At 31.3% G+C, this 23,797-nt stretch overlaps 2 protein-coding genes across 3 annotated transcripts; both read left to right on the top strand.

Moving 5' to 3' along the window:
• The first annotated feature begins 4,746 nt into the window (after positions 1–4,746).
• LOC123914493 (probable LRR receptor-like serine/threonine-protein kinase At1g06840) lies at positions 4,747–14,467 on the top strand. Of its 2 annotated transcripts, none has more exons than XM_045965695.1 (20): positions 4,747–5,100; positions 5,587–5,766; positions 7,059–7,209; positions 7,477–7,548; positions 7,726–7,797; positions 8,021–8,164; positions 8,253–8,324; positions 8,431–8,502; positions 9,235–9,309; positions 9,508–9,576; positions 9,691–9,756; positions 9,872–9,943; positions 10,111–10,197; positions 10,620–10,688; positions 10,909–11,396; positions 11,948–12,106; positions 12,247–12,582; positions 12,670–12,920; positions 13,314–13,448; positions 13,905–14,467. In XM_045965695.1, the coding sequence occupies exons 2-20, from the start codon at positions 5,661–5,663 to the stop codon at positions 14,253–14,255; spliced, it is 2,847 nt and encodes a 948-aa protein (XP_045821651.1). In that variant the 5' UTR covers positions 4,747–5,100; positions 5,587–5,660; the 3' UTR covers positions 14,256–14,467. The 2 variants fall into 2 exon arrangements, with proteins under 2 accessions (XP_045821651.1, XP_045821650.1); XM_045965694.1 differs by having other exon boundaries at positions 4,779–5,232.
• A 135-nt stretch (positions 14,468–14,602) lies between these two features.
• On the top strand, positions 14,603–16,147 carry LOC123915085. The gene is made up of 3 exons (XM_045966234.1): positions 14,603–14,931; positions 15,034–15,141; positions 15,914–16,147. The coding sequence occupies exons 1-3, from the start codon at positions 14,829–14,831 to the stop codon at positions 16,021–16,023; spliced, it is 321 nt and encodes a 106-aa protein (XP_045822190.1). The 5' UTR covers positions 14,603–14,828; the 3' UTR covers positions 16,024–16,147.
• The last annotated feature ends 7,650 nt before the right edge of the window (positions 16,148–23,797 follow it).

The following is a 23,797-nucleotide window of genomic DNA, read 5'->3' as shown; positions in this document are numbered from 1 at the left end:
CCAAATGTCGGGCATAAGTGGTTGGGCCAGCTCTTGGCCCAGTCCAGAACATCTACTTAAAATCCAATATTGAGCAAAGTTTAGGAAAAATCAGCAACGTGTAATAATAAGAGAATGTATATGAATGAATTAATTCTATATGGTTGGCATAAATACGAATATCACCACATGCAAGTGATTTATCTATAGGTACTGATGTTGAATTGAAAGTTAATTAGTCAAATACTAATATCAACTAATAGCTCTCGATTATAATTCCATTTATCTTCAAACGATTATGTTTAGGTAGAAATTTTATCTCTCAATTATGGGTTATTGCGTAAAAAAAATAAAAATTATGGGTTATTAGGTTATTCGAAAAAGTGTTAATTATATTAATTATGTATGAATTTCGGCTGTTTGAGGTAGAAAATGAAATACATAATGGACTATGAAGACCATATCATATGAGCTTTATTACATTTTGATCATTATTTGTCACCATGAACTCCACTTCAACATACTTAACTCAACTCAGCTTTATCATGAGCTTTACTTTCGACAGACGTAGCTCAGCTTCACCATAGCTCAACTTCAACATGCAACATGTCTACATCAACTTGACCGTCCAAGTCATGTTGAACGCAATTCCTGCCCCAAGACGAGCTCAGAGTGGTCTCATTTAGGTCGTGTTGAGCTTCAATTTTAGTTAAACTGTACGAATATAGTGACTACGCACGCTTCAACTTTACATGATCTGCACGGACGAGTGACATGAGTTACGCGTTCTTCAACCCACACGTCCTGTACGGATGAGTTGGATATGGATCTCAATGTCATAACTTATTGGGCCACCTCAATTCAAGAAAAGCCCCATTAGATCAAGGAATGTTGGACTATAAAATGAGGTACTTAGGAAGAAAAAAAAGAAAGAAGAGAGATCCATTTTCTATGGTAAACAGTGTATTTGAACTTTAGTCTTTATTTAAAGTGCTCTAAAAATCTTTAGGGCAGCACACAAGTTGTACTAATAACCTTGTGCCTACATAAGTGTGTTAATTTTTTCTTCTTCTTAAAAAACAGTTAATTTTTTCACTGTTGGAAGTATGTGGCGCTCGACGTTGGACTTGATCTCATCCTACCTCCTTTGCATCAATATTTCTCATTTCTTTAATCAACACAATGTTATCCCCTCATAATGATTCTCACGCTAATATATAGCTATATTTCGGTTATAAACAAGGAACACACTGCAACAATTTTTACTTTAGGCAACGCTAAAAAGTCGTTCGTTGTCAAAAGAGTAATAGACAACGGTTTTATACGCATTGACCAAACTTGCAAAAAATTCATCGGGCTTGTATTTGCTTCGCCTTTAGGGAGATGACAGGAAAACTCAAACCCGATAGATCCACCCGAACTCAAACCTAAGTAAACGGGCGAAACCCGAGTTGACTGAGTTTGGGTTCGGGTGTCACCCGAATATATTGGTGTGGGTTTGGGTAGTATCAAACCCACACCCGAAACTCATTCACTCACCCGTTTATATATTAAATTTCATATTTACCCCTGTGTATTTTGCTTCCTTTTAAGTTTTCGAATGTTGTACTGGTGCATGCTGTAGTGATGATAACATTTGATGAATTGTTTAGTAAAAAAAAAAAACTATTTTGAAATTTACAAATTGTATTACCAAATTATGCTACATTTTGCATTTTATCAAATATAGTTCGGGTCGGGTTTGAGCAGATAATTAATTATGCGTGTTCTTGTTACGGGTTTCGGGTTTGGGTGAAAAAACCTAAACCCAGCGGGTGCAGGTGTGAGTTTCATTTTTCCACCCGAACAATATTTGGGTTTGGGTGACATCCAAATATATGGGTGGGGTTTGGGTAGTATCAAACCCGCACCCATGAACATCCATTGCCATCCCTATTCACCTTCCTTCAGTTAAAGGGAGTTATCCTAGCCCAAAATTCAACTGTTCGCTGAATTTGGCAGACAAATTATTTAATTTTATGTGTAAACGGGCAAAAAAAAAATAAAAATTGTATTAAAGACAATATAATATCATAGAGATGTCTTGACCTAAAATGCCATAGGGTATATTTCGGTATAGAGAGAGGCTAAAATTGAGGTACATATATAAACAACCAAAACTTGAGAGTTCTAAAATATCACATCCTGCGTGTGGAAATTCAAAGTATAGTGAACAAAACTATGTTGAATCACAACATTTTAATGCATTGTTTGTGGGTATATTATATTATATTATATATAATAAAATAATTTATTTTGAAACCTATACATGTTTGAACTTATGAATTTATTGTTTATTAAATTAATGTGATGTTGTAAAGTTACCGCATGTCACGAATTGGTGTAAATTTTTAGTGTTTTTTTGTTGTTGTTGTTGACGGAAAATATGTTTTTAAAGTTGAACATTCAATTTAAAATCTATTATAATTTGTATATGGTATAGATAGATAATAAATTTGATTCAAAGTGTTAGATGGATTAGGAAACAGATTACGCATTTGTAATACTGTTTTTTTTATTAAACATTTGTAATACTGTTGAATGCTAAAATAAAATATTTGATTGACTTAATTGAAAAAGGGCCATAAACAATACAAAAATTTATGAAGAAAGGCTTCCAGAAACAAGTTTTAATAATATATTAGTTTATCTAATTGCCCAATTTAATATATAAAGTTTTTCTTTATAAAGGTATTATATAAAGTTTAACCTCTACAAGTTGAAATTGAATTATTGACTTGTCTGTGGCCTGTGGGTGGCATGAGATAATCGGTACTCCCTCCGTCCCAAATTATAAGGGAAAATAAAAAAATCTCACTTATTAAGAAAAAGTAAAACATGAGAATTTGAAGTATGTTTTTGTGGGTTTTTCTTGGAATAAGTTGCATAGGAAGATGTAAAAACAATTTTTATTGGTTGTTGTTTATTGAGAAAATGAGAGAGAGAATAAATTAAATGCAATTTGCATTTAATTTTATGAAAATAAGGAAAAAAACATTCTTGAAAATGATTTTTCTCTTATAATTTGGGACAAAAAAATGGGCTTTTTTCCCTTATAATTTGGGACGGAGGGAGTACGTAGTAACTTTCTACATTCGCATGTTTGAATAAAAGCTACCCAAATTTTACACCATCATATATAAAATAACCAAACCCATTTTACTAATTTTGCAGCTATCATTATTTTTTTGTTACTTCTTACACAAGTTTTTTATTAGACAAAAAGTTATTTTTTTATTTTTAAATTTTAAAAACTTGAATTTTGCTTTACTTCTAGGTTTTACCTATTTGACTTGGCTTTCTCCATAGACTAACACAAAGTAAAAATTTGAACACAGTTTTTTTAATGATTTTTTTGTGATACCAATATGAACACATTTCGTAGGAAATTCCGAAAGTTTGATTTAAAGCAGAAGCCTACGGGTGACCAAGATTTATGTCAATATATATATATATATATATATATATATATATATATATATATATATATATATATATATGAGATGAGATTTTTTTTTTTTTGAATAAATGAGAAATTTAGTTATATAGGTAAGGGGCCAACATAAACTATGCTCTTATCCTTCACTCAAATAAAATTAATTGTTCAATTAAAAAATAAAATTAATTGTTTTAGAGACAAATTAGTTATTTTAATATTTTATTTTTCTATTTTTTCTCCTTCTCCCAAGTGAAGATGTTATCTATACTTCTATACTATCTATACAAAGAGAATACATTCCTTAAAAAAAAAAAAAATACATGAGTTTTGATGTGAATTTTTCATAATACCAACAATACTCCTGATTTTTTTAGTAGCACCAAAAATCTTTTATCACCATAACATAATTGCAGCAAAAATCTTTTATTAACAAACTCACCATAACATAAAACATATTTTTTTTTGGATATAAGTTAGACACTCCACACCTGCTTGACCTGCTAGTAATATATGAAAGATATATTGAATTGATAATTTAAATTATGAAAGTCTAAATATCTTAAATATTAATTGATATATAAATTTTATTATGAATTGAAAATGCCCTTTCATGTCATTTTACATTTATCAGCTAGTTAAATTGCTAATTTTAGCAAACACTTCAATTAGCTTATCAACTAGTTATCAGCCATCAGCTATAAACTATCCGCTATAAGCTAGCTTACCATCTAAACGCTATTTTTACCAAAATAGACATAGTTAAAAATAAATAAAAGATACAAGGAATGTATTAATATTTTTTTTGTTAGGTAGTCTAGTGACAAGAAATTTTACTAGTATAATTTATATAGCAAACAACCAAGGTTCATCTTACTAGTAAAATTTTTTCATTTTATAGATAAATGGGATGACCAAGGTTCGAACTCCGCCCATTGCATATATAATGCAATGTCCCTACCAACTGAGCTAATATCACGAGACGAAATGTATTAATTCTTTTGTTTTGGGTCAAGTAGCCTAGTGGATAGAATTTCACCTCTAAAGAGGAATAAATGAAAATACAAGAATTCGAATTCCAACTCATACGATAATTTGCAATATCTCTACCAATTGAGCTCGGCTCGAAATATGGGGCGAAATGTATTAATTCTAACTCATGTTATTAAGCTGAACACTTTTTATCCAACTTCACAGTTAAACACAAATTTTAATAGTCTCATTTTATCTACAGATAAAAAAAAAAAACTACAACGAATAAAACAAAAAAGAGTAAAGACATAAACTCTTTTTTCTTTGCTAGCAGTTGGAGGTTGGAGCTGAAGTTGTTCCTCCCATAAACTTTTTTCTTCATTTTGTTTGATTTATTGTTTCAATCAATTAAGCATCAAATCAAATTCATTCTCCATTTTCAATTCATACACATAAAGTCAAAGACGCCAACCCATATAAGAATAACTCTTCCTTTATTTAATCTTCTTTTTTTTAATGCAAATGGTGCAAATTTACTATAGTTTTGAAAGTGATGGCTTCTCTCATCATCAACAACACCACCTACATTTTCCACACCATTTGTTATTGCGACAAAGTCATAAAGACAATATCTTGTCCCACGTTTATGTTTCACCCTCTTGGGTGTTTTACTTGTAAGTATTAATAATATTGCACACCATGTGTTTGGTTTTAGTCTCTTCATGCTATTAGCTTCAAAGTTTCAGTCTTTTTGCATTTTGGTTTCATTGTAATAATTCTTCAAGATCAAAGTTTCACTTTCTTTGGTAATATATCAAACAACCCATGTGTTTGTTTTTAGTTAGTTCTTGTTATTAGCTTCAAAGTTTGAGTCTTTTTCCATTTTGGTTTCAATTTTGCTTCTGTTATATCAGGTGAAGTTATTCTTTAGTGTGGTTGTTTTTTGGTTTTGTGCTTATTTGCTTACATCTCTTTGGTAATATAGCAAACAACCCATGTGTTAGTTTTTACTTAGTTCTTGTTATTAGCTTCAAAATTTGATTCTTTTTCAATTTTAGTTTCAATTTTGCTTCTGTTGTCTAAGGTGAAATTCCTGTTTAGCTTGGTAGCTACTTGGTTTTGAGCTTATATACTAACATGGGTTTTTTGGTTTTTGTTAGAGAAAGAAGAATTTTGAGTTGTTCATGAGAGATATTTAAAGGGTTGTGTTGTGGTGATTTCAAATATTTCAACGATGTATCTTTCAAAAGGTTACAAGCATGAAGTTGTTTTCATTTTATGGTTTTGCTGCTATTTGGTACTTGTTGCTGCACAGGATAATATCACTGACCCTACTGAAGGTATATTTCTTTTCTCTTTTTTTTGGCATTTCATGCTTGCTTTGCTTCTTTTAAGGATGTACTTAAATTTCTAAAATAATTTTGAGCAAAGACTTTGTGGACTTGCCATTGTTCACCCTTAAAGTCTAAAGTGTCCTTGTATGAGGGAGATGTTAGGGATGTATTGTTAATTTTTTTTTTTAATGCCTTTGGGCCTATTTGGATTGACTTATTTGAGTCTATCTACTGACATAAACACTTGTGAGACTGTTTGGGAGAACTTATGGAGAAAGCTTATGACATGGGCCCGTTTGAATTGGCTTATTTTTGAGCTTATGCAAAACAACTTATACAAATAAATAAGCTTTTATGATAGAAGCTTATTTTTTATGTATTATTTATAAGTTTGTTAAGGTATTTTATGAAATAATAGCTTATGAAGATACAACTTTTTTTTTGGTTACAATGGAGCCAGAGAGGATCGAACCTAGGATCTCCTGGATACTACCCAAACCCCTCACCACTAGACCAAACCTAGTCGCTTATGAAGATAAAAGCTACTAGCGAGAACTTATGAATTAACATAAAAGCTTATTTATTTGCATAAGCTATTTTTTATAAGCTCAAAAATAAGCTAATCCAAATGGGCCCTATAGTCGTGAGCTGTTTTCAGCTTATTTTTGTAAGCTCTTCAGGTTATTTTATGAAAACAACTTATAACTTATACAAAAAAAAATTCGACTATATTTTATCTTTGTTATAGAAATAGCTTATACATAAGTACTTGTAACTTAGGCTTTTCGGATATTTGGCTCTTGATAAATTCTCTTTGATGGCATACAAGTGTTTCATGAAATGGTTGTGAGACAATTTGCAAATAATATTGTTTTAGTTACTTATATTGTTGGGTAGTTTAGGAAATCAATTGTATGAAAAAAACCTTAGATGACAGTAAAAAAGTTATAACAAAACCATTTATGTGTTTTAATAGTTTAAGCTTTTTCTAGAGTTGCTTCATAACATGGTTTCTATGTTTCTATGAGCAAGTGGTCTCGAGTTTCATCCTCGTCTCCCTCACTAAAAGTAGTTGGAATTCAGCAGAAGATAGGTTGTTCTTTAGCAAATGAATATTTCCACATACCAATTTGTTTGTACATATAATTAAGGCGTCAAAGATCAAAAGTAAAATTACACGTGTGCAAAATAATGGATACTATGAAACTATCTCTAAAAGTAAAACATTGCTTATAATTATAATGCTGTTTCTGCCGACTCGATTATATTGTGATGATTTTGTTTGAATTAACATGCAGTTGAAGCATTAAAAGCCATAAAAAAAAGGTTGATTGATCCTAATAGAAATTTGAGCAATTGGAATCGCGGAGACCCTTGTACATCTCGTTGGACAGGAGTTTTGTGTTTCAATGAAACATTATTCGATGGCTATTTACATGTTCAAGAATTGTACGACTTCTGTCTTTTCTACTTGGCATTTCTGTTTCGTAGTTCACAGTTCTTTACGATGAACTTTTCAATTTTATTTATTTTTTCATGAGTTAACATGTCCTGTATTCTCCATTTGACATGCTATCAATCTCATTCATCACTTTTTTATTTTTTTATTTCAAGAATCAACACTACTCAATGCAGAGCGATCATGTTGTGTTTGAAAATTAGAGAACTTTCTTTGTTCTGCTACTCCTTTATTAAGTTTGTTTTTCTTGTTTGTAGGCAACTAATGAATTTGAGCTTGTCCGGAAATTTGGCACCAGAAATTGGCAGCTTACTTTATATGGAAAGATTGTAAGACTATAGCTGAATTTATTTTTTAAATCACAAATGTTGCAAATTAATTTATTTTTAATTCAGCAATTTCTCAATATCAGTTTTTCTTATGTAGTTTTGACTCATTTGAGTGTTTCCTCATTTTTACAGTTTTTAGTTAACTTCTGCTGATACATGATTTTCTGTGTTCTAAAGGAACTTCATGTGGAACAAAATAACTGGGAGTATTCCAAAGGAAATTGGCAATATCAAATCTTTATTCCTCTTGTAAGTTGAACCTTTTTCTTGTATGTTAGTTGCTATATAATTAAATGACTCGGTTGTTTTATTGCCTTGGTTAATATCCCGTCTTGTTATAAACAATTTAGTACAGAAACATCCTTGTCACTGAATTAATTTAGAAACATGCCTTCTAAATGAATTGTTTTATGCTTTCTTTTTCTAACCTTTGTTCTTTTCTCCCCCCCCCCCCCCCCCCCACTTTTTGTAGGCTTCTGAATGGAAATCAGTTAACAGGACCACTACCAGATGAGCTTGGCTTTCTTCCGAACCTTGATCGAATACAAATTGATCAGAACAATATATCAGGACCTCTACCTAAAACATTTGCAAACCTGGACAAGACAAAGCACTTGTAAGGTTCTTTATGACGATAATGTAGTTTAAAAGCATGATCACTCTTGCTAATTTTATCTGATCACTTTCATTTCTCAATGGAGCAGTCACATGAACAATAATTCAATTAGCGGGCAAATCCCACCGGAACTCTCCAAACTACCAAAACTCGTTCACTTGTAAGTTTGTTCATTGGAAGCAGCCATTTACATATTTTTCTTGGTTTTATTTAATCCTTAATCATGATTATATGTTTGTTAACAAGATGTTTCTCTGGACCTGCAGCCTTCTTGACAATAACAAGTTATCAGGATATCTTCCTCCTGAGCTATCGAAACTTCCGAGCTTACTTATACTGTATGATTTCTTATTCTCTGTAATGTGTATGTGTATACACATGATTCTATTTTATATTTCTCGTTTCATATGAAAAAAGCTCATATTTCTTTATAAAGATGATTGCATTTTGCTTCTCTTTCAATGGTCATTAATCTCTGTTAGCTGCTCCATTATTTAAACATCTGTAATTCCAACTGTTACTAAGTATTAAAATATAGAGTAAATACTCAAATTGGTCCCTGACAAAAAACATGCAGACCTATTTGATCTTTGAGAAATGAAAAGTAACAATTTTATCCTTAAGAATCTTAAAAGTGTGTCAAATTAGTCCTTTTAAGATGATTTTTAGGAGCATTTTTGGGATGACTTTTGAGATTCTTAAGGACCAAATTGGTGTTTCATTTCACAGGAATGAAATGGGTCCGTTTTGTTGGAGACCAATTTGGGTATTCACTCTAAAATATGTCTTAGGATATCTCATATATCGTCATTGTATTATAAAATAGTTTGAGTGTCATAAAGTCTTAGGAATAGTTTCCACAGTTCATTATATTTCATGATTTTATTTTCCGATTAAATTTGCTAGTCTAGTTTTATTATAAATAAGGGGTTAGCATTTGTCTTTGTGTGATCATTGTAACACATCCTTCATAATATATTTTTTTTTATGTTTACATTGCAGCTCGTAAATAATTGTTTGTTTGTGTATATAATTAATTACTGTAAGTGTTGTTTTGGATTTTCTTGCAGTCAACTTGACAACAATAACTTCGAAGGAAATAGCATTCCAGATACTTATAGTAACATGTCAAAATTGTTGAAGCTGTAAGTGAATTTTGCGATCCCTTGTCTTTAAGTAAGCTTTTTAAGAACGGGAAGTGGAGTCTAGGTGCCAAAGCCTTTTTTTCCAATATTTAGCTGTGAAGTACCAGTTTAAGATACGAAGATTTTTGTGATTGAGAGAAGGGTTTGATTTCAAGTTTGTAGATCTAAATGTTGTTATTGATTTCTTGATATTATCAGGAGCCTTAAGAATTGCAACTTGAAAGGACCGATTCCCGACTTAAGCCGGATACCAAACCTTCTTTATCTGTAAGTTCAGTTATCTGTATTAAAGAGAATTTAAGAGTGAAGATTATGATGTACTTTTTTTAAAAGAAACTATTGTGCAAATATTTTTACTGACCATTAATTTATGAATTTCAGTGACCTGAGTTCCAATCAGTTGAATGAATCACTTCCTTCCAAACTTTCAGAACACATCACAACCATGTAAGTATCTCTATGAGTCTATCATTTAAAATATTTTGTAGTCTATTGTTCAGAGTAAATCTAAGTAATATGAGATTGCATACTTTTGATTTTTAACCCCTGGAGTTATGTGCAGTGATTTATCCAACAACGAGCTTACGGGAACCATTCCGTCCTCGTTTTCTAGTCTTCCACATATTCAGAAGTTGTAAGTTGTCTTTTGTTTTATCTTTTCTACTTCTCTAAATCAAACTGTTAAGCCATATGGAAGTTATTAGATACCACTTATCTCATTTTCTTACTAACTAGTAAGACCCTGCTATATATATCTATATAAAATAAATTGGTTCTTACTAATATCATTCTCTGTGGTAGGTCTCTTGCAAACAATTCATTGATTGGCAGCGTTCCTTCCACGATTTGGCAGGACAAGATTTCAAATGAAACAGAAAGATTTATCTTGTAAGCCCTAAAGTGATAAGTTCTACAGTTTTGTTTTCCTAGCTAAAAGTGTGCATGCATGTTCTTTTTTGTATATCAAATCATTGTGTCTGTGCGCCTATGAAGCAATGACACAGGCATGAGACAAGAACAGACACATAGACACCGATAATAATTTTACAAAATGAAAGTAATTGAATGTAACCACCTGTGTCAGTGTTGGTTCATGTCAATGTTAAACATCAGACACACCTTGAATCTGAAGTGTCGGTGTGAGACAGGTGTGCACAATCAAATGGGTGCAGATTTTAACTTTGGGGCATATTTTGGGTGTCTTTCTATGCTAAAATATTCAACTCATTTGTATTTCCCTCTGCATTGATGCTAGTCAATACTTAGATTTACACTTTTGATTTTCTTAGCCTGTGTTTCTGATCTTGCAGGGAGTTGGAAAATAATCAATTTACAACTGTATCAGGCAATGCCGATCTTCCTCAAAATGTCACAGTCTTGTAAGGTTCCTAACTTACTATGAAGTTTGTACTGAGATCATTGTGATGGAGACTTCAGCTTTCCATTCTTTTGTCTGTTATGCGTGTTCAAACAACTAGTGTCATTTTCAGAATATCGAAAATTGAGTATTAAATATGATTGATCAAAAGATTTGGCATATATACTACATCTATTTTTAAATGAATTCCACGTTGTTATCTGAAAATTATTGTATTTCAGGCTTTATGGGAATCCCCTATGCTCAAATAACAGCCTGATTCAGCTCTGTAGATCTGAAAGTGTTAATGACACAAGTGACCTTGTTCCAACAAATGGCAATGGCATCTGTCGTGCTCAATCATGCCCGCCGCCTTATGAATTCTCTTTGGATTGTTTCTGTGCAGCCCCATTGCTTGTTCGTTATCGACTAAAAAGTCCCGGGTTTTCGGATTTCGTTCCATTCATAAATGATTTTGAGGAATACCTGACTACTGGTCTTAGTATAAATATGAGTCAGCTAAACTTTACTTTTCGGTGGGAAGCAGGACCTCGACTCAGAATGGACTTGAAGTTCTTTCCTGTATATTTTGGTCCAAATAGTTCTCATACTTTCAATGAAACTGAGGTCCAACGGATTAAAAGCATGTTCACTGGATGGAATATTCCTGACAGTGATTTGTTTGGGCCATATGAATTGTTGAACTTCAATCTAGGTTTTTACCAGAATGGTAAGTGTCGGTATCTTCTTATCATCTGCTAGATTGATTTAATACATACTGTTAACATTATGTTCACATTTTCTTTATCTGGATGAATATTATGAATTTCAAATAAAGTATTGATGTAGGAGGATTTCTTCTGTATTTTATTATTTTAGTTAGATTTAGTTCTATTATATTTTAGGTTGATTCCTTATTTTTATATTTCACCTAGGTTAGTTATTTTTATATTTTAGGTAGATTTGTAATTTTTATTTAGCTAGGTTTGTTGTTTTTATTTTTACAATCTTTAGGAGATTTGTTAATTTTATTTGTCACTCCTATTTAAGCTAAATTATTGTAGCCTTGAAGACAACTTTTTTGATTGAATAAAAATTCGGAGATTTTTCTCAAATTTGGTGGACTCCAAATTACTCTTTCGGTGGACTCCGAAACCCTATTTTGACAAGTTTGTGTTTGCGGCTTGTCTTTATCCATTAGGTTTAGCGTTTTGCTAACCTAGCGCTTCCGTACTGCGTCAAGTATATAGGGTTAATACATACTGCTCATTATTGTTGCAGCGACTACCACCTCTTCAAAATCAGGGATAAGTACAGGAGCGATAGTTGGCATAGTCTTAGGGGCAATTGCATGTGCAGTGACGCTATCTGCGATTGTTACTCTTCTTATATTAAGAACAAAATTGAAAGATTATCGTGCAGTTTCCAAAAGGCGTCGTGGTGAGTTCCTTATCACGAATCAGCAAGTGTATTGTTATTTTGTAACTTATCAAAAATGTGGCAGTGGTGCTACAAATTAACTATTACAGATCATATTTGACCGGTCATCTAGAATAACATAGCTTCATATTTATTAACAGTGTCTAAAACCTCAATAAAAATGGATGGCGTAAGGTCTTTCACTTATGAAGAATTATCCTCTGCTACGAACAATTTTAGCAGCTCTGCTCAAGTCGGACAAGGGGGATATGGGAAAGTATATAAAGGTATTATTTCTGATGGCACTGCCGTTGCTATAAAACGTGCACAAGAGGGATCACTGCAAGGCGAAAAGGAGTTCCTTACAGAAATATCATTACTATCAAGGTTACATCATCGCAACCTTGTGTCTCTGATCGGATACTGTGATGAAGAAGGTGAACAGATGCTGGTTTATGAGTATATGCCAAACGGAACACTAAGGGATCACCTTTCTGGTACATCTTATGTTCTTATTTTCTAATTTTCTGACATTGTATATTAACTTTTTATGATTTAGTAACATCATCGCTGTTTTACCACAGTTACTGCAAAAGAACCTCTGACTTTTATCATGAGATTGAAGATTGCATTAGGATCAGCTAAAGGTCTCATGTATCTACACAATGAAGCTGATCCTCCAATATTTCATCGAGATGTCAAGGCCAGCAACATATTATTGGACTCTAAGCTCTCTGCAAAAGTTGCTGATTTCGGACTTTCCCGGCTTGCCCCAGTTCCAGATATGGAAGGAATTGTGCCTGGTCATGTATCTACTGTGGTAAAGGGGACACCGGTAAGGTTTTTATAATTGGATTTGGCTTTTCTATACTGTGCATGTGTTTTTGTTAAGAGGATTGGCAGACTTATTGTTGAGTTATAGCCGCTTTTGATTAACTTTTTTAGCTTATTTACTTCCATAAACACTTGTGAGATTGCTTGGCTTGTGGAAATATGTCCATATGTTGACTTTATTTTATTTTTTATTATAAGAATAGCTTATACATAGCACTTATGATAAGTGCTTATGCAAAAAATGTTTAATTAAATTGTTAATTCAAAAGGGCCTTAATCTGGAAATTAAAAACAACGTCTCAGATAAATGGCCAGTCAGAAGAGTGCGTGTGTGCATGTGTTGATGTTTATCTTTAGTTAATGTTTTCCCTTTCCCTCAATTTTAACTATGCAGGGTTACCTTGATCCAGAGTACTTCTTAACTCACAAGTTGACCGACAAGAGTGATGTTTACAGTCTTGGTGTTGTGTTTCTTGAAATTTTGACCGGAATGCATCCTATCTCACATGGCAAAAATATTGTTAGAGAGGTATTTGCTTGACTTAGTTTCTCTCCCTATTAACAAGTGTGTTTGAATCAAACTGGTATTAACAGTTGGAAAATCTAATTTCTGCAACTTATTTTGTAAATTTGTCAGGTAGTATCTAAGTTAAAAATAAAAAATTCAGCTGAGTAGTACTTGACATTATATAGGTTGAAACAAACTAAATAGTTGTTAGTATATTGTTAGGGGGAGAGGGAAATGTTAGTAGCCAGGAATTGAACCCCGGACCTCCTTTTTAAACTCCTTCAATGTCCCAACCCTTCACCTTGGAGTAATGGTTGTTGAATTTTGCTTAACTGACTAGTTTTGAAATTTTTATTTCTTACATACGAAACCAGGCTGGTGTCATGTATAAAATTCTCTTATTTATTTCCTACCTCAAGATATCAAAATAATGGAGCCCTTGACTTGACGCGAACACTTTTCAATACCTTTTTTCAGGTCAATCTTTCATACCAATCGGGCGTAATATTTTCAATCATCGATCCACAAATGGGCTCATATCCATCTGAACATGTGGAGAAATTTTTGACATTGGCCCTCAAGTGTTGTAACGACGAGCCAGATAATCGGCCTAAAATGGCAGAAGTGGTTAGAGAGCTCGAAAACATATGGAATGTGATGCCGGAATCAGATACAAGGAGAGCTGAATCTATAACTAGTGTCAGTGATTCAAGCAAAGCAATGAGCACGCCATCTTCATCATCTGCTATAAGGACTCCTTTTGTATCAGGTGATGTATCTGGTAGTGACCTTGTTAGTGGAGTAATACCAAGCATCAAGCCAAGATAGAATTACATACAACAGTTGAAAAATATTAGATTTAGATATTATGGTCCATTTTATGTGAGGTTGTCATTAATTACCATATGAATTGAATAATGAGAGTATGTATTATGTCACTAGGTTTCATCTTCACCCTTTGTAATTTTTTTCTTTTGTACAATCTGATACACTGATAGAACATGAGGTTGCATATAACATACAAGTTTTTTTACATCATATAAGCTAAGGTGTTGTATATGTAGTGCAATTTTATTTTTTGGCTCCAAAGTGCCCGGCAAAATTCACATACATTAAGTGCGGAGAACAGGGGTATCGAGAATTTCAATCCGCACCACAACACATCAAATGTCTTTGTAGCCCTCTTGAATACTGCAACCACTGTCAAGTGATTTGGAAAAAGAAAAAAAAATCTTATTATTAGTAAGTTTTTTTATGTGACCTCTTTATTAAGTGTGTTGAAAGGACACACACAACACATTGATGTACTTGAGAGGCAGTTAATAACGACTCTTATTTTAAGAATTATTTCTTACAACTCCATAAGCATTAAAAACTATTTAATTCATGTAAAAAAATAACATGATAAAAATGTTTTCTAAGAAAAATATGACTGAAATTGTCAAATTTAATTATGTTGTGATTATCTTTCTTTCCCTACTTTTTGTTACAATGAATGTTAACGGTAAGAATTGATTTTATCATTTTTTAAGTTTTCTTATTTACTTCGTACAGAATATTTTATCTCCTTATAGTAACATTATTTTATTATCTTATTTTATTATAGCGGGGTTTAAATGCTTGCAAAATTCCGATTGTCCACAAAATTGGTGCCCGCTTCCTTTTAAGCCGAGGTGTAGTTACAGTTGGTGTATATGTGTTAAAAAAAAAGAATGATATCTTATGATTGGTAAGATTTTTATGTGACCTTCTAAGTAAGTGTATTGAAGTGACGAAGGTTGTTTTTGGTAACACAAATAAGCTAGTTTATAGCTTATTATATGAGCTTATAAGCTTGTTTCAAAAAATTAGAGGTGTTTGGTAACAAACTTTTTGTACTATATAGCTTTTTTTCAGATATTATTTCAAGTATCATTTGAGCTTATAGCTTTTTACACTTTATTCCATTTTTACCCTTTAATTTAATAACTACCCACTCTAAAAAAAACTTACCCACTATCAATGATGTAATTTTATATTTAATAACCACTTTAAAAGCTAATTTTACCAAACACTCTAATTTTAATAATCTAACTTTTTAGCTATCAGCTAACTTATAGTTTATTTTAACCAAACAGACACAAACACAACACATTGATGTAAAAACAATTAATAACAATTCTTATTTTAGGATATTCTTTTACAGCTTCATAAGTGCTAAACACTATTTAATTTATTATATGTAAAAAGAGAATAGGATTTATAAATCATAAAGTCATAAAATCATATTCGACTTGATACATGGAAATGGGGAAAAATAAGACTAAAATCGTCAAGTTCGTTCATGTCATGATTATCTTGAATTACATAATTCTCTTCACAATGATTATTGATGGTAAACCTTTTCTTTATCATTCTCAAATTTCTTTATTTACGTCATATACAATATTTTTATCTCATCATAGTTACATTCTTTTATTCCCTTTTTTTTTTTTTCTTTATTACAGCGGGTAATAGATGTTTTCAAGATTCTGATTGTCCACAAAATATGTGCTCTCCTCCTTTTAAACCGGGGTGTTTTTATGGGTGGTGTGTACCAGAGTTAATCTTAGAATGATGCCATAGATTCTAGATGTTTTATCTTCGGGCCTCCGATGTATCTTTTATATTCAAAATATTTCAATTTTGCTCTTAATAAAAACTTCGGTTCGCAGAAACCGAAGTTTTTTCTAGTTCAAATTCAGGAAAATTTCGGTTAACAGAAACTGTTTTTTTTTTTTTAAGGCAAAAAAAATTCGGTTCGTAGAAACCGAAGTTTTTATTGAACGACAAAAAAGTAAAATCCAGATGATGAAAAAGAACCATGAAAGCCTAAAGAGAAAACATCTAGATTCTATATATGAGTGCCAAAATCAAGAGAGTTGTACACAACAGGCTTGTAGAATTGCTCAACAAAAAAAAAAAAGGCTTGTAGAATATTTCTATGAGTTATCATTTAGTTATTACGCTTGTATGACTCTATGAACTAAGCTTAGTTTTTCTTGTGATATTGAGTAATGTGTGTTTAATATATTTTGCCATTTCAAATTAAAATTTGTACCTATAACTATAGTGAAAATGATTAAGTAATTAAAATAACCAATTATTCTATTTTCACAATTATCATAAGAATGACATGTAATAGGGATTAGTTGTTTTTGATGTATGTTTATACATTGAGTTTGGTTATTTTAATATTAATTTAAATTATAAGATCATCCTCCAACCAAATAAATGCGTAAGAATAATTTTTTCCATCTCTTTTTCTAATTTAATGCTACTAATTATCTTTTTGTTACACTAAACATACACAACTTTATCTTTATTTGAATTTTCTTCAGTTTTAGAAACAAACAACAATTTTTATTTTTCACTCAATTCTACTATGTTTTTATTTATATATTTGAGAAAATAACATACAATATAAATAATTACCAAATTAACCTAATTTAATAAGTTGACATATAAGTAAAAGAATAGCTAATTTTGTCGAAATAACTCAAAATTGGACCTAGATTTACTCTTTTTGTTTCACTAAACAAACAAAACATTGTCCTTATTTGAATTTTTTTCAATTTTTAACAACAGACAACTTTTTTATCACACTCAATTCTATTCTATAATTTTGGTTTTATTTACTCTAATATATATGAAAAATATCGAAGTAATATATATTTAAAAAATCGCAAGATAAATGTTTGTATTGATACCTAAAACATTACGGGCAATGGTTGACCACGGCTATAAAAGGATTAAATCCAGTTTTGGTCCTATATATTTAATTATTTGAAGTTTTGATTCCTTATTTTAAAAACCAATTTATTGGATTCACCAAAAAAAAATCAATTTATTGGTCCATCTATTTCAATATTTATGACTTTTGGTCACCAACAAAGTTTTGGCTCAATTTTAATGACGTGGCAGAGTCACTTATCATAAATGTGATCATGTATATAAAACTGCTACAAATGGATTATTTTTTTGTATGAACATTGGAAATATACTGTGGATGGTGAGATAAATGAGGAAAGGTAATTCACAATTACCCTAACAACAAGAAAAATTTCAAATCTTTCTTTCAAGAGAATGATAATACCTGTTATAGGGAATCAATCGTTAGTTGATGTAATGATTATTTGTGCTATATTTGGTAGGAATGATCATGGTTTGATTTCATGCAACTGCGATTAGAAGGAGCTTGAAACCACTTGATGCAAGAACCGACCCCGAACCAGTTTAGGCGTCAAATTAAAATGAATATTAGTGTTGAAAACAAAAAAAATACCAGTTATAGGGATTTTTTTTTGTCTAGTAGCCTAGTAACTGTAAATTTCACCTTAAAGGTGAATAAGTAGAGTGTCCAGCATTCGAATCACGACTCCTATATAATATATGCAATGTCCCTACTAACTGAACTAAGCTCACGGTGAGAAAAGAGTTTAATAGGGATGTTATCCCTCTACCTACAAAATGATAGTTTATTTTTATAACTGTGAATGAATTCTTATGTTTAGTAAGTTTTTTATTATATTTGACCTCTTTAATTACTTAGTGTCTTTTTGTAAAAAAAAATTAAAAAATTACTTAGTGTCTTGAAGCGACATAAACAACACATTGATGTAGGGGTGTACGTGGGCCGGATTGGGTTGGGTTTGGCCAAAACCAAAACCCAAACCACATATGGTACTCCGGGTTGGGTTTAGTAAAATAACCACCCGTTATAATATTGGGCCGGGTTGGGTAAACCCACTAATTTCCGGGTTGGATTGGGTTGGGTTGTGGGTTACCCAAATTATTTTTCTATTTTTTTTATATTAAATATCTAAATGTTGAATCATAATATTTTTTCATAAAAAATAACTCAATCAATATATTTTCTTGAAAAATAGGGTAACTTTTTTTCACTATAAAAAATAATCACCCATTTTTTTGTGTAAATCTACTAATTTACGGGTTGGATAGCGTGTTATCCAAATGATTTTTTTGCTTTTTTTAATATCAAATGACTAAACCATGAATCACTATATTTGTTTATGAAAATTATTCAATTTTTTCAAATTTTAAAAAAATAATGCGAAAAATTATTATATTTGTTCATAAAAATTATTCAATCTTTTTTTATTTTCGTAAAAAATAGTATAACTTATTTTCAATATAAAAATATTTAATAATCAAATGAAAAAATCTTTAGTATTTTCATAAAAAAATTTCAAAAAACATAGCACTAGTGGGTTAGTGGGTTTTTTGGGTTGGGTCCGGTTTTACCCGAAACCCGATTTTTTTAATGGGTTTTTCATTTTTGAAACCCATATCCACCCACTTGCCCGACCCAACCCACTTTTTTGGGTTGGATTAGGTGGGTTTGACCGGGTCGACCGGATTTGCCCAACCCATGTACACCCCTACATTGATGTACTTGAGAGGCAGTTAACAACGATTCGTATTTTAAGAAATATTTTTTGCAAATGCCTAAACTAAAAAATTATAATGTGATAAAATTAAATTCTCTTTGCAGGGGAAAAAAAGTAAAATTGTCAAATTTGTTGTTACAATGAATGTACGTTGGTGGTAATAATTTGCATATAAAATGTGATGTTCATACCAACTGAACTAAGCTCTTGTGGACACTTTGTACAAAATATTTTATTCTCTTATTCTTTACATCGGGTATTAAGGTACCGTTTGGCCCAGCTTTTTTATGACTTTTTTTTTGTTTTAAGTAGAAGTCAGGCCAAACGCAAATTGAAAGAAGCTCTACAAAAAAATAAGGACTTATTTTTATTGAAGAAAAACAATGTATAAGGAGTCCCAAAAAAAGTTAAAAATATCAACTTAAAATGGCTTGCGCCTCCTTTTTTCCATGTTCCCCTTCGATACCCGGTTCAATCTTTTTATGGGAAACGGCTGTAGGTAACCACTAACTACATCATATACTTTTTTTTTTCCAACGTATACTCATCTTTTTTATTTCATGAATAAAAAATGACTATATTACTTTTTGATGATTTTAGAAATATATGACTATATTACTTTTTATGATATTGGTACGTATTATGTCAAGAAAAAAAATAAAATGATATTAGTACGTATACTTTGTCTAATGTTCTATTTTTTCTTTTTGAGAAACATTTATAATATATATGGAGAAAATTTGATTGGGAGGGGAGAACCCACGTTTTGTGCCGTACAGGTTCTTCGAAGAAGATTAGTGATCGCTAACATCGGTGGAAACTTCGTACCAATATCATAGTAACAAAAAAAAGTACTATGTATTATCTTTTAAAAAATATTATAACATAGAATATATTATCATATTTAATTTGAAATATCATATTTTATAATGATTTTTAATATTATCATAACTATTATAAAATATTTTACGAAATAAACTTTAAACTATAATTTATTTTAAGTTTTTTAAAAATGAAATCACCAAACAACTTCAACTTTATTTCTAAAGCACTTATTTTGAACTTTATTTTAAAGTTGCTTTTAGACCATAAAAAAGTCTGGCCAAACGGTACCTAAATGCTTGCAAATTTTTTTTCGTCAAGTAGCCCAGTGACTAGAAAATCCACCTTAAAAGTGAATAAGTGGAGTGTCCGGATTTGAACGCCGACTCATACACATATATTGCGATATCTCTGTTAACTGAGATAAACTCACGGGTACAATGCTTACAATATTCTGATTGTCCACAAAATTGGTGTCTTCTTCCTTTTAATCGAGGTGTATTTATAATTGGTCTATAGTATGTGTCAAAAAAATAATGAAATCTTATGATTGATATGTTTTTTTTATGTGACCTCAGGGAGTTGAAGGGACAAACAAAACACATTGATATAATTAAAAGATATTTAATGATGATTCTTATTTTTAGGAATTTTTTTACAACTCCATAAGGGCTAAAAACTATTTAATTTATTATGTATGAAGAGCATGAGATTTATAAATTATAAAGTGATAAAATCATATTTTACTTATACATGTAAATGGGGAAAGCTATGTCTGAAATCATCAAATTTGTTCATGTTATGATTATTTCCTTTTGTTTTACCTATTTCTTGTTGCAACAATTATTGATGGTAAACCTTTTCTTTATCATTTTTAAATTTCCTTATTTACTTCATATATAATATTATTTTTTTATCATATTAATTTTAGTTACATTCTTTTATTCCCTTTATTCAATACAGCGGCACGCACCCCATGTTTACAAGATTCTGATTGTCCAAAGAATATGTGTATGAATAAGGCTAGCAACACACTCTTTAACAAACACACTTCAACACACTCTCTTTTATTGGTTGAAATTCACATGGGTCCCATACAAAAATGTGGACCCATATAATTTTTATGGGACCCATATAAATTTTAACCAATAGAAGAGAGTGTGTTAGAGTGTGTTTGTTAAAGAGTGTGTTGCTAGCACTCCTCATATGTGGATTCATCTTTTTATACCAGGGTGTTTTTCTGGATATTGTAGGTGTTAGGATGATGCCATCGATTCTATGAGTGCTAGAATCAATAAAGTACACAAACTGCTCTAGTAAAATATTTCACGAGTTGTCATTTAGTTATTATGTCAAATAGTATATTTGTATTTTTTACGACTTATATTTTTATATACAATAATCATTTTTGTATTTGACTTATATATTATAGTTTTTTCGATGGCCCATCCAAATTATTTTTACTGGTTTCGTAGGTATACAATGAATTTAAAAAGATGAAATTTGCTGAGAATGAGTATACTATTAAATTTGTATTAGCTAAATTAATTGTCTATAATCACACGGTTAAATTTTATTATAATAAGAATAAGATGTTTATCACCAAAAAAAAAAAAAAAAAAGAATAAGATGTTATCAAACAGTTGAAGCATTGCAGCAGAAATGGCTGCAATAAAGACTAAATACCAGATCTTAATCTCCACGAACAAACACATTAGGGAGTTGTTGTTTTTATGTATGTTTGTACATTAAGTTTTGTCATTTTAAGATTCATCTAAATTATAAGATCACACTCCAAATAAATGTACAAGAATAATTTCCTCCACTTCTTTAACTCTCTAAGCTTTCTCTAGTATTCTTTAACAGATATTTTGAAATTTATTTTGTAAAATGAACTCCTTTGGGATAATTTTAGGTCTGATTTTTTATATTTGTTTGTATTGAGGTGTGATATATCTCGTGATTGAAATTATGGAGTAGGAAATCTTTTGAGAATTATTGTGTTGGGGTGACACCATTTTATCATCCATTCTTTAATTTTTGTGTGATTAAAGTGGGTAAATCTTAATGTAGCAAAAAAAAAAAAAGTGGGTAAATCTTAAACTCGATGAAGGCTATAAATGGTTGGTCGCTAGACCAAGATAAATCTTTTTTTTTTTGAAGAGGCTAAAATAAAACTTTTTTTTTTATAGTTTTAAAACCTTTATTTAGGTTTTTTTTTTTCTTATAAGTAATGTTAATTGTTAGTATTTTTAATATTATGTTAGATTTTTCTTCCGGATTTTTTTTTAATATTATGGAACGTGCTTATACAACCTTACCTCTATAAGTCCTCTCTTCATGTATATATGTATTCCTCCGAGTCCCTATCTATAAACCATACACATTTATCAATTTACCACCATTCATGGAGAAAAATGCTCGTACTCTTTCCGGCCGAGGCGAGGTGTCCTTGTATTGGCCTCTTCACAACCCACAAGAATCTTGTGTCCACTCATCTCTAAGCCTTCAGCTATCTCCTTCAATTGTGTGAGACGGGTAAAATAGATTCTAGGGACGAAACCGATAGAATCAAGTCTCAAAGTAGGAATTCTAACTAATTGAATAGAATTCGATACAAATGAGATTATACAAACATAAATGAGAGAGTTTTGAGAGAAGAAGATAATTGTTCATTCATTCATTGATCCTTTTCAAAATGAGGCACAATTGTTTAAATACAACCACAAAGGCTAAAAAGGTAATTGACATAAATAAAACTATTTATTTAAAATAAACTATTAAACTATACCTAATTCCTGTCACAATACCCTCCCCTTCAAACATCCTTGTCCTCAAGGATGAACAATCACAAGTGCCATGTTTAAGAGGCAAGGCTTTCCATTTGATTAAAACTTTAGCATCTCGAACATTTCCCCTATCGATCATCTTCCTGTGAAAAATAACTATAAAAGCAAACCAGTTCAGAACCTTTCCATATTGCCTTGATGAATAGTGTGCAGCAACAAACATAGGTAAGCTCAATGAGTAATTGCTTAACAACACATTCCTTGTTGGCACCCAGGCAGCAACTACATTCTCATAAAAACCCTTCTCTTTTTCACTCTTTAGGAACTCTGATAGCATCTGCTGATAGAAATGGGCAAGACTAATAAGCTTCATCCAATCCATAGCATTAACCACTATTATTCCAATGTTCAAAAGTCTTCTACCATGCCTTGAAACCACATATAAACCTTTAAATGGTGTGTGAAAATCATTGAACAGCTGCACAAGCTTGGCAGTTGAAAAGTACTGACGAGAACCAAACTGAGAAGTAATTTCAAAATTATTTAGAGCATCATGTGCTATAACTAAGTGAACACCTTGAACTAAAGAAATGGAACAATATGTTTCATTTGTTGAAATGTTAAAAGAGTTACTCTTCCAACCATCCATTTGTCTATAAATATTTGGTACTTCCATATTCTTGTCATCATTGATCTTCCCTAGCTCATGTGTCCCAACACTTGAACCAAGGGCCATTAGATAGAGAGATTGAGATTCCTCATTAACAAAACTCATGATCCAAATTTTAGAGCCAAAGATAGCAACAAGGAATACTAAAAATTCTAGAACATAAAACTTGACTCTTTCTGCTTCAGACCTTTGAAAAATCAAGTTATCATAGAATAACTCTCCAATGGTATGTTTAATTCCACTAGCTTTAGAAACAAAATCAAATCTTCTAATCCTTGCACTGTCAACAAAATAGCAGTAAATATTGGCTAAAACAGAACTACAATCATCATGAAAAAGATCACGCGAATAGCCCCAAGTGTGAACAAGTTGAGGTCCAGGTGCCAACACTTTTGGAACTTCAATGCACACTCCATCTAGTAATGGTTCAATTACCTTCATGATTTGATAATTCGGGACTCTAATCAAGGTCTCCAATGACCATTTAAATTTTTTAATATGTCTACTACTCATACTTACTAAACCATATTTGTGTACCTTTGCTTTTCCACACTCATCAACCTCCATCACATGTTGAATTGAATTCTTCTTCTTGGCAATCAGTTCCTCACCCGCTCTTCGAGTGGACACTCCAAGCTTTCTCTGCAGTAAATAGAGAAA

This window comes from Trifolium pratense, linkage group LG3 (assembly GCF_020283565.1).
Source record: "Trifolium pratense cultivar HEN17-A07 linkage group LG3, ARS_RC_1.1, whole genome shotgun sequence".
Classification (NCBI taxonomy): Eukaryota; Viridiplantae; Streptophyta; class Magnoliopsida; order Fabales; family Fabaceae; genus Trifolium; species Trifolium pratense.
This window is presented reverse-complemented; position numbering and strand designations above follow the sequence as displayed.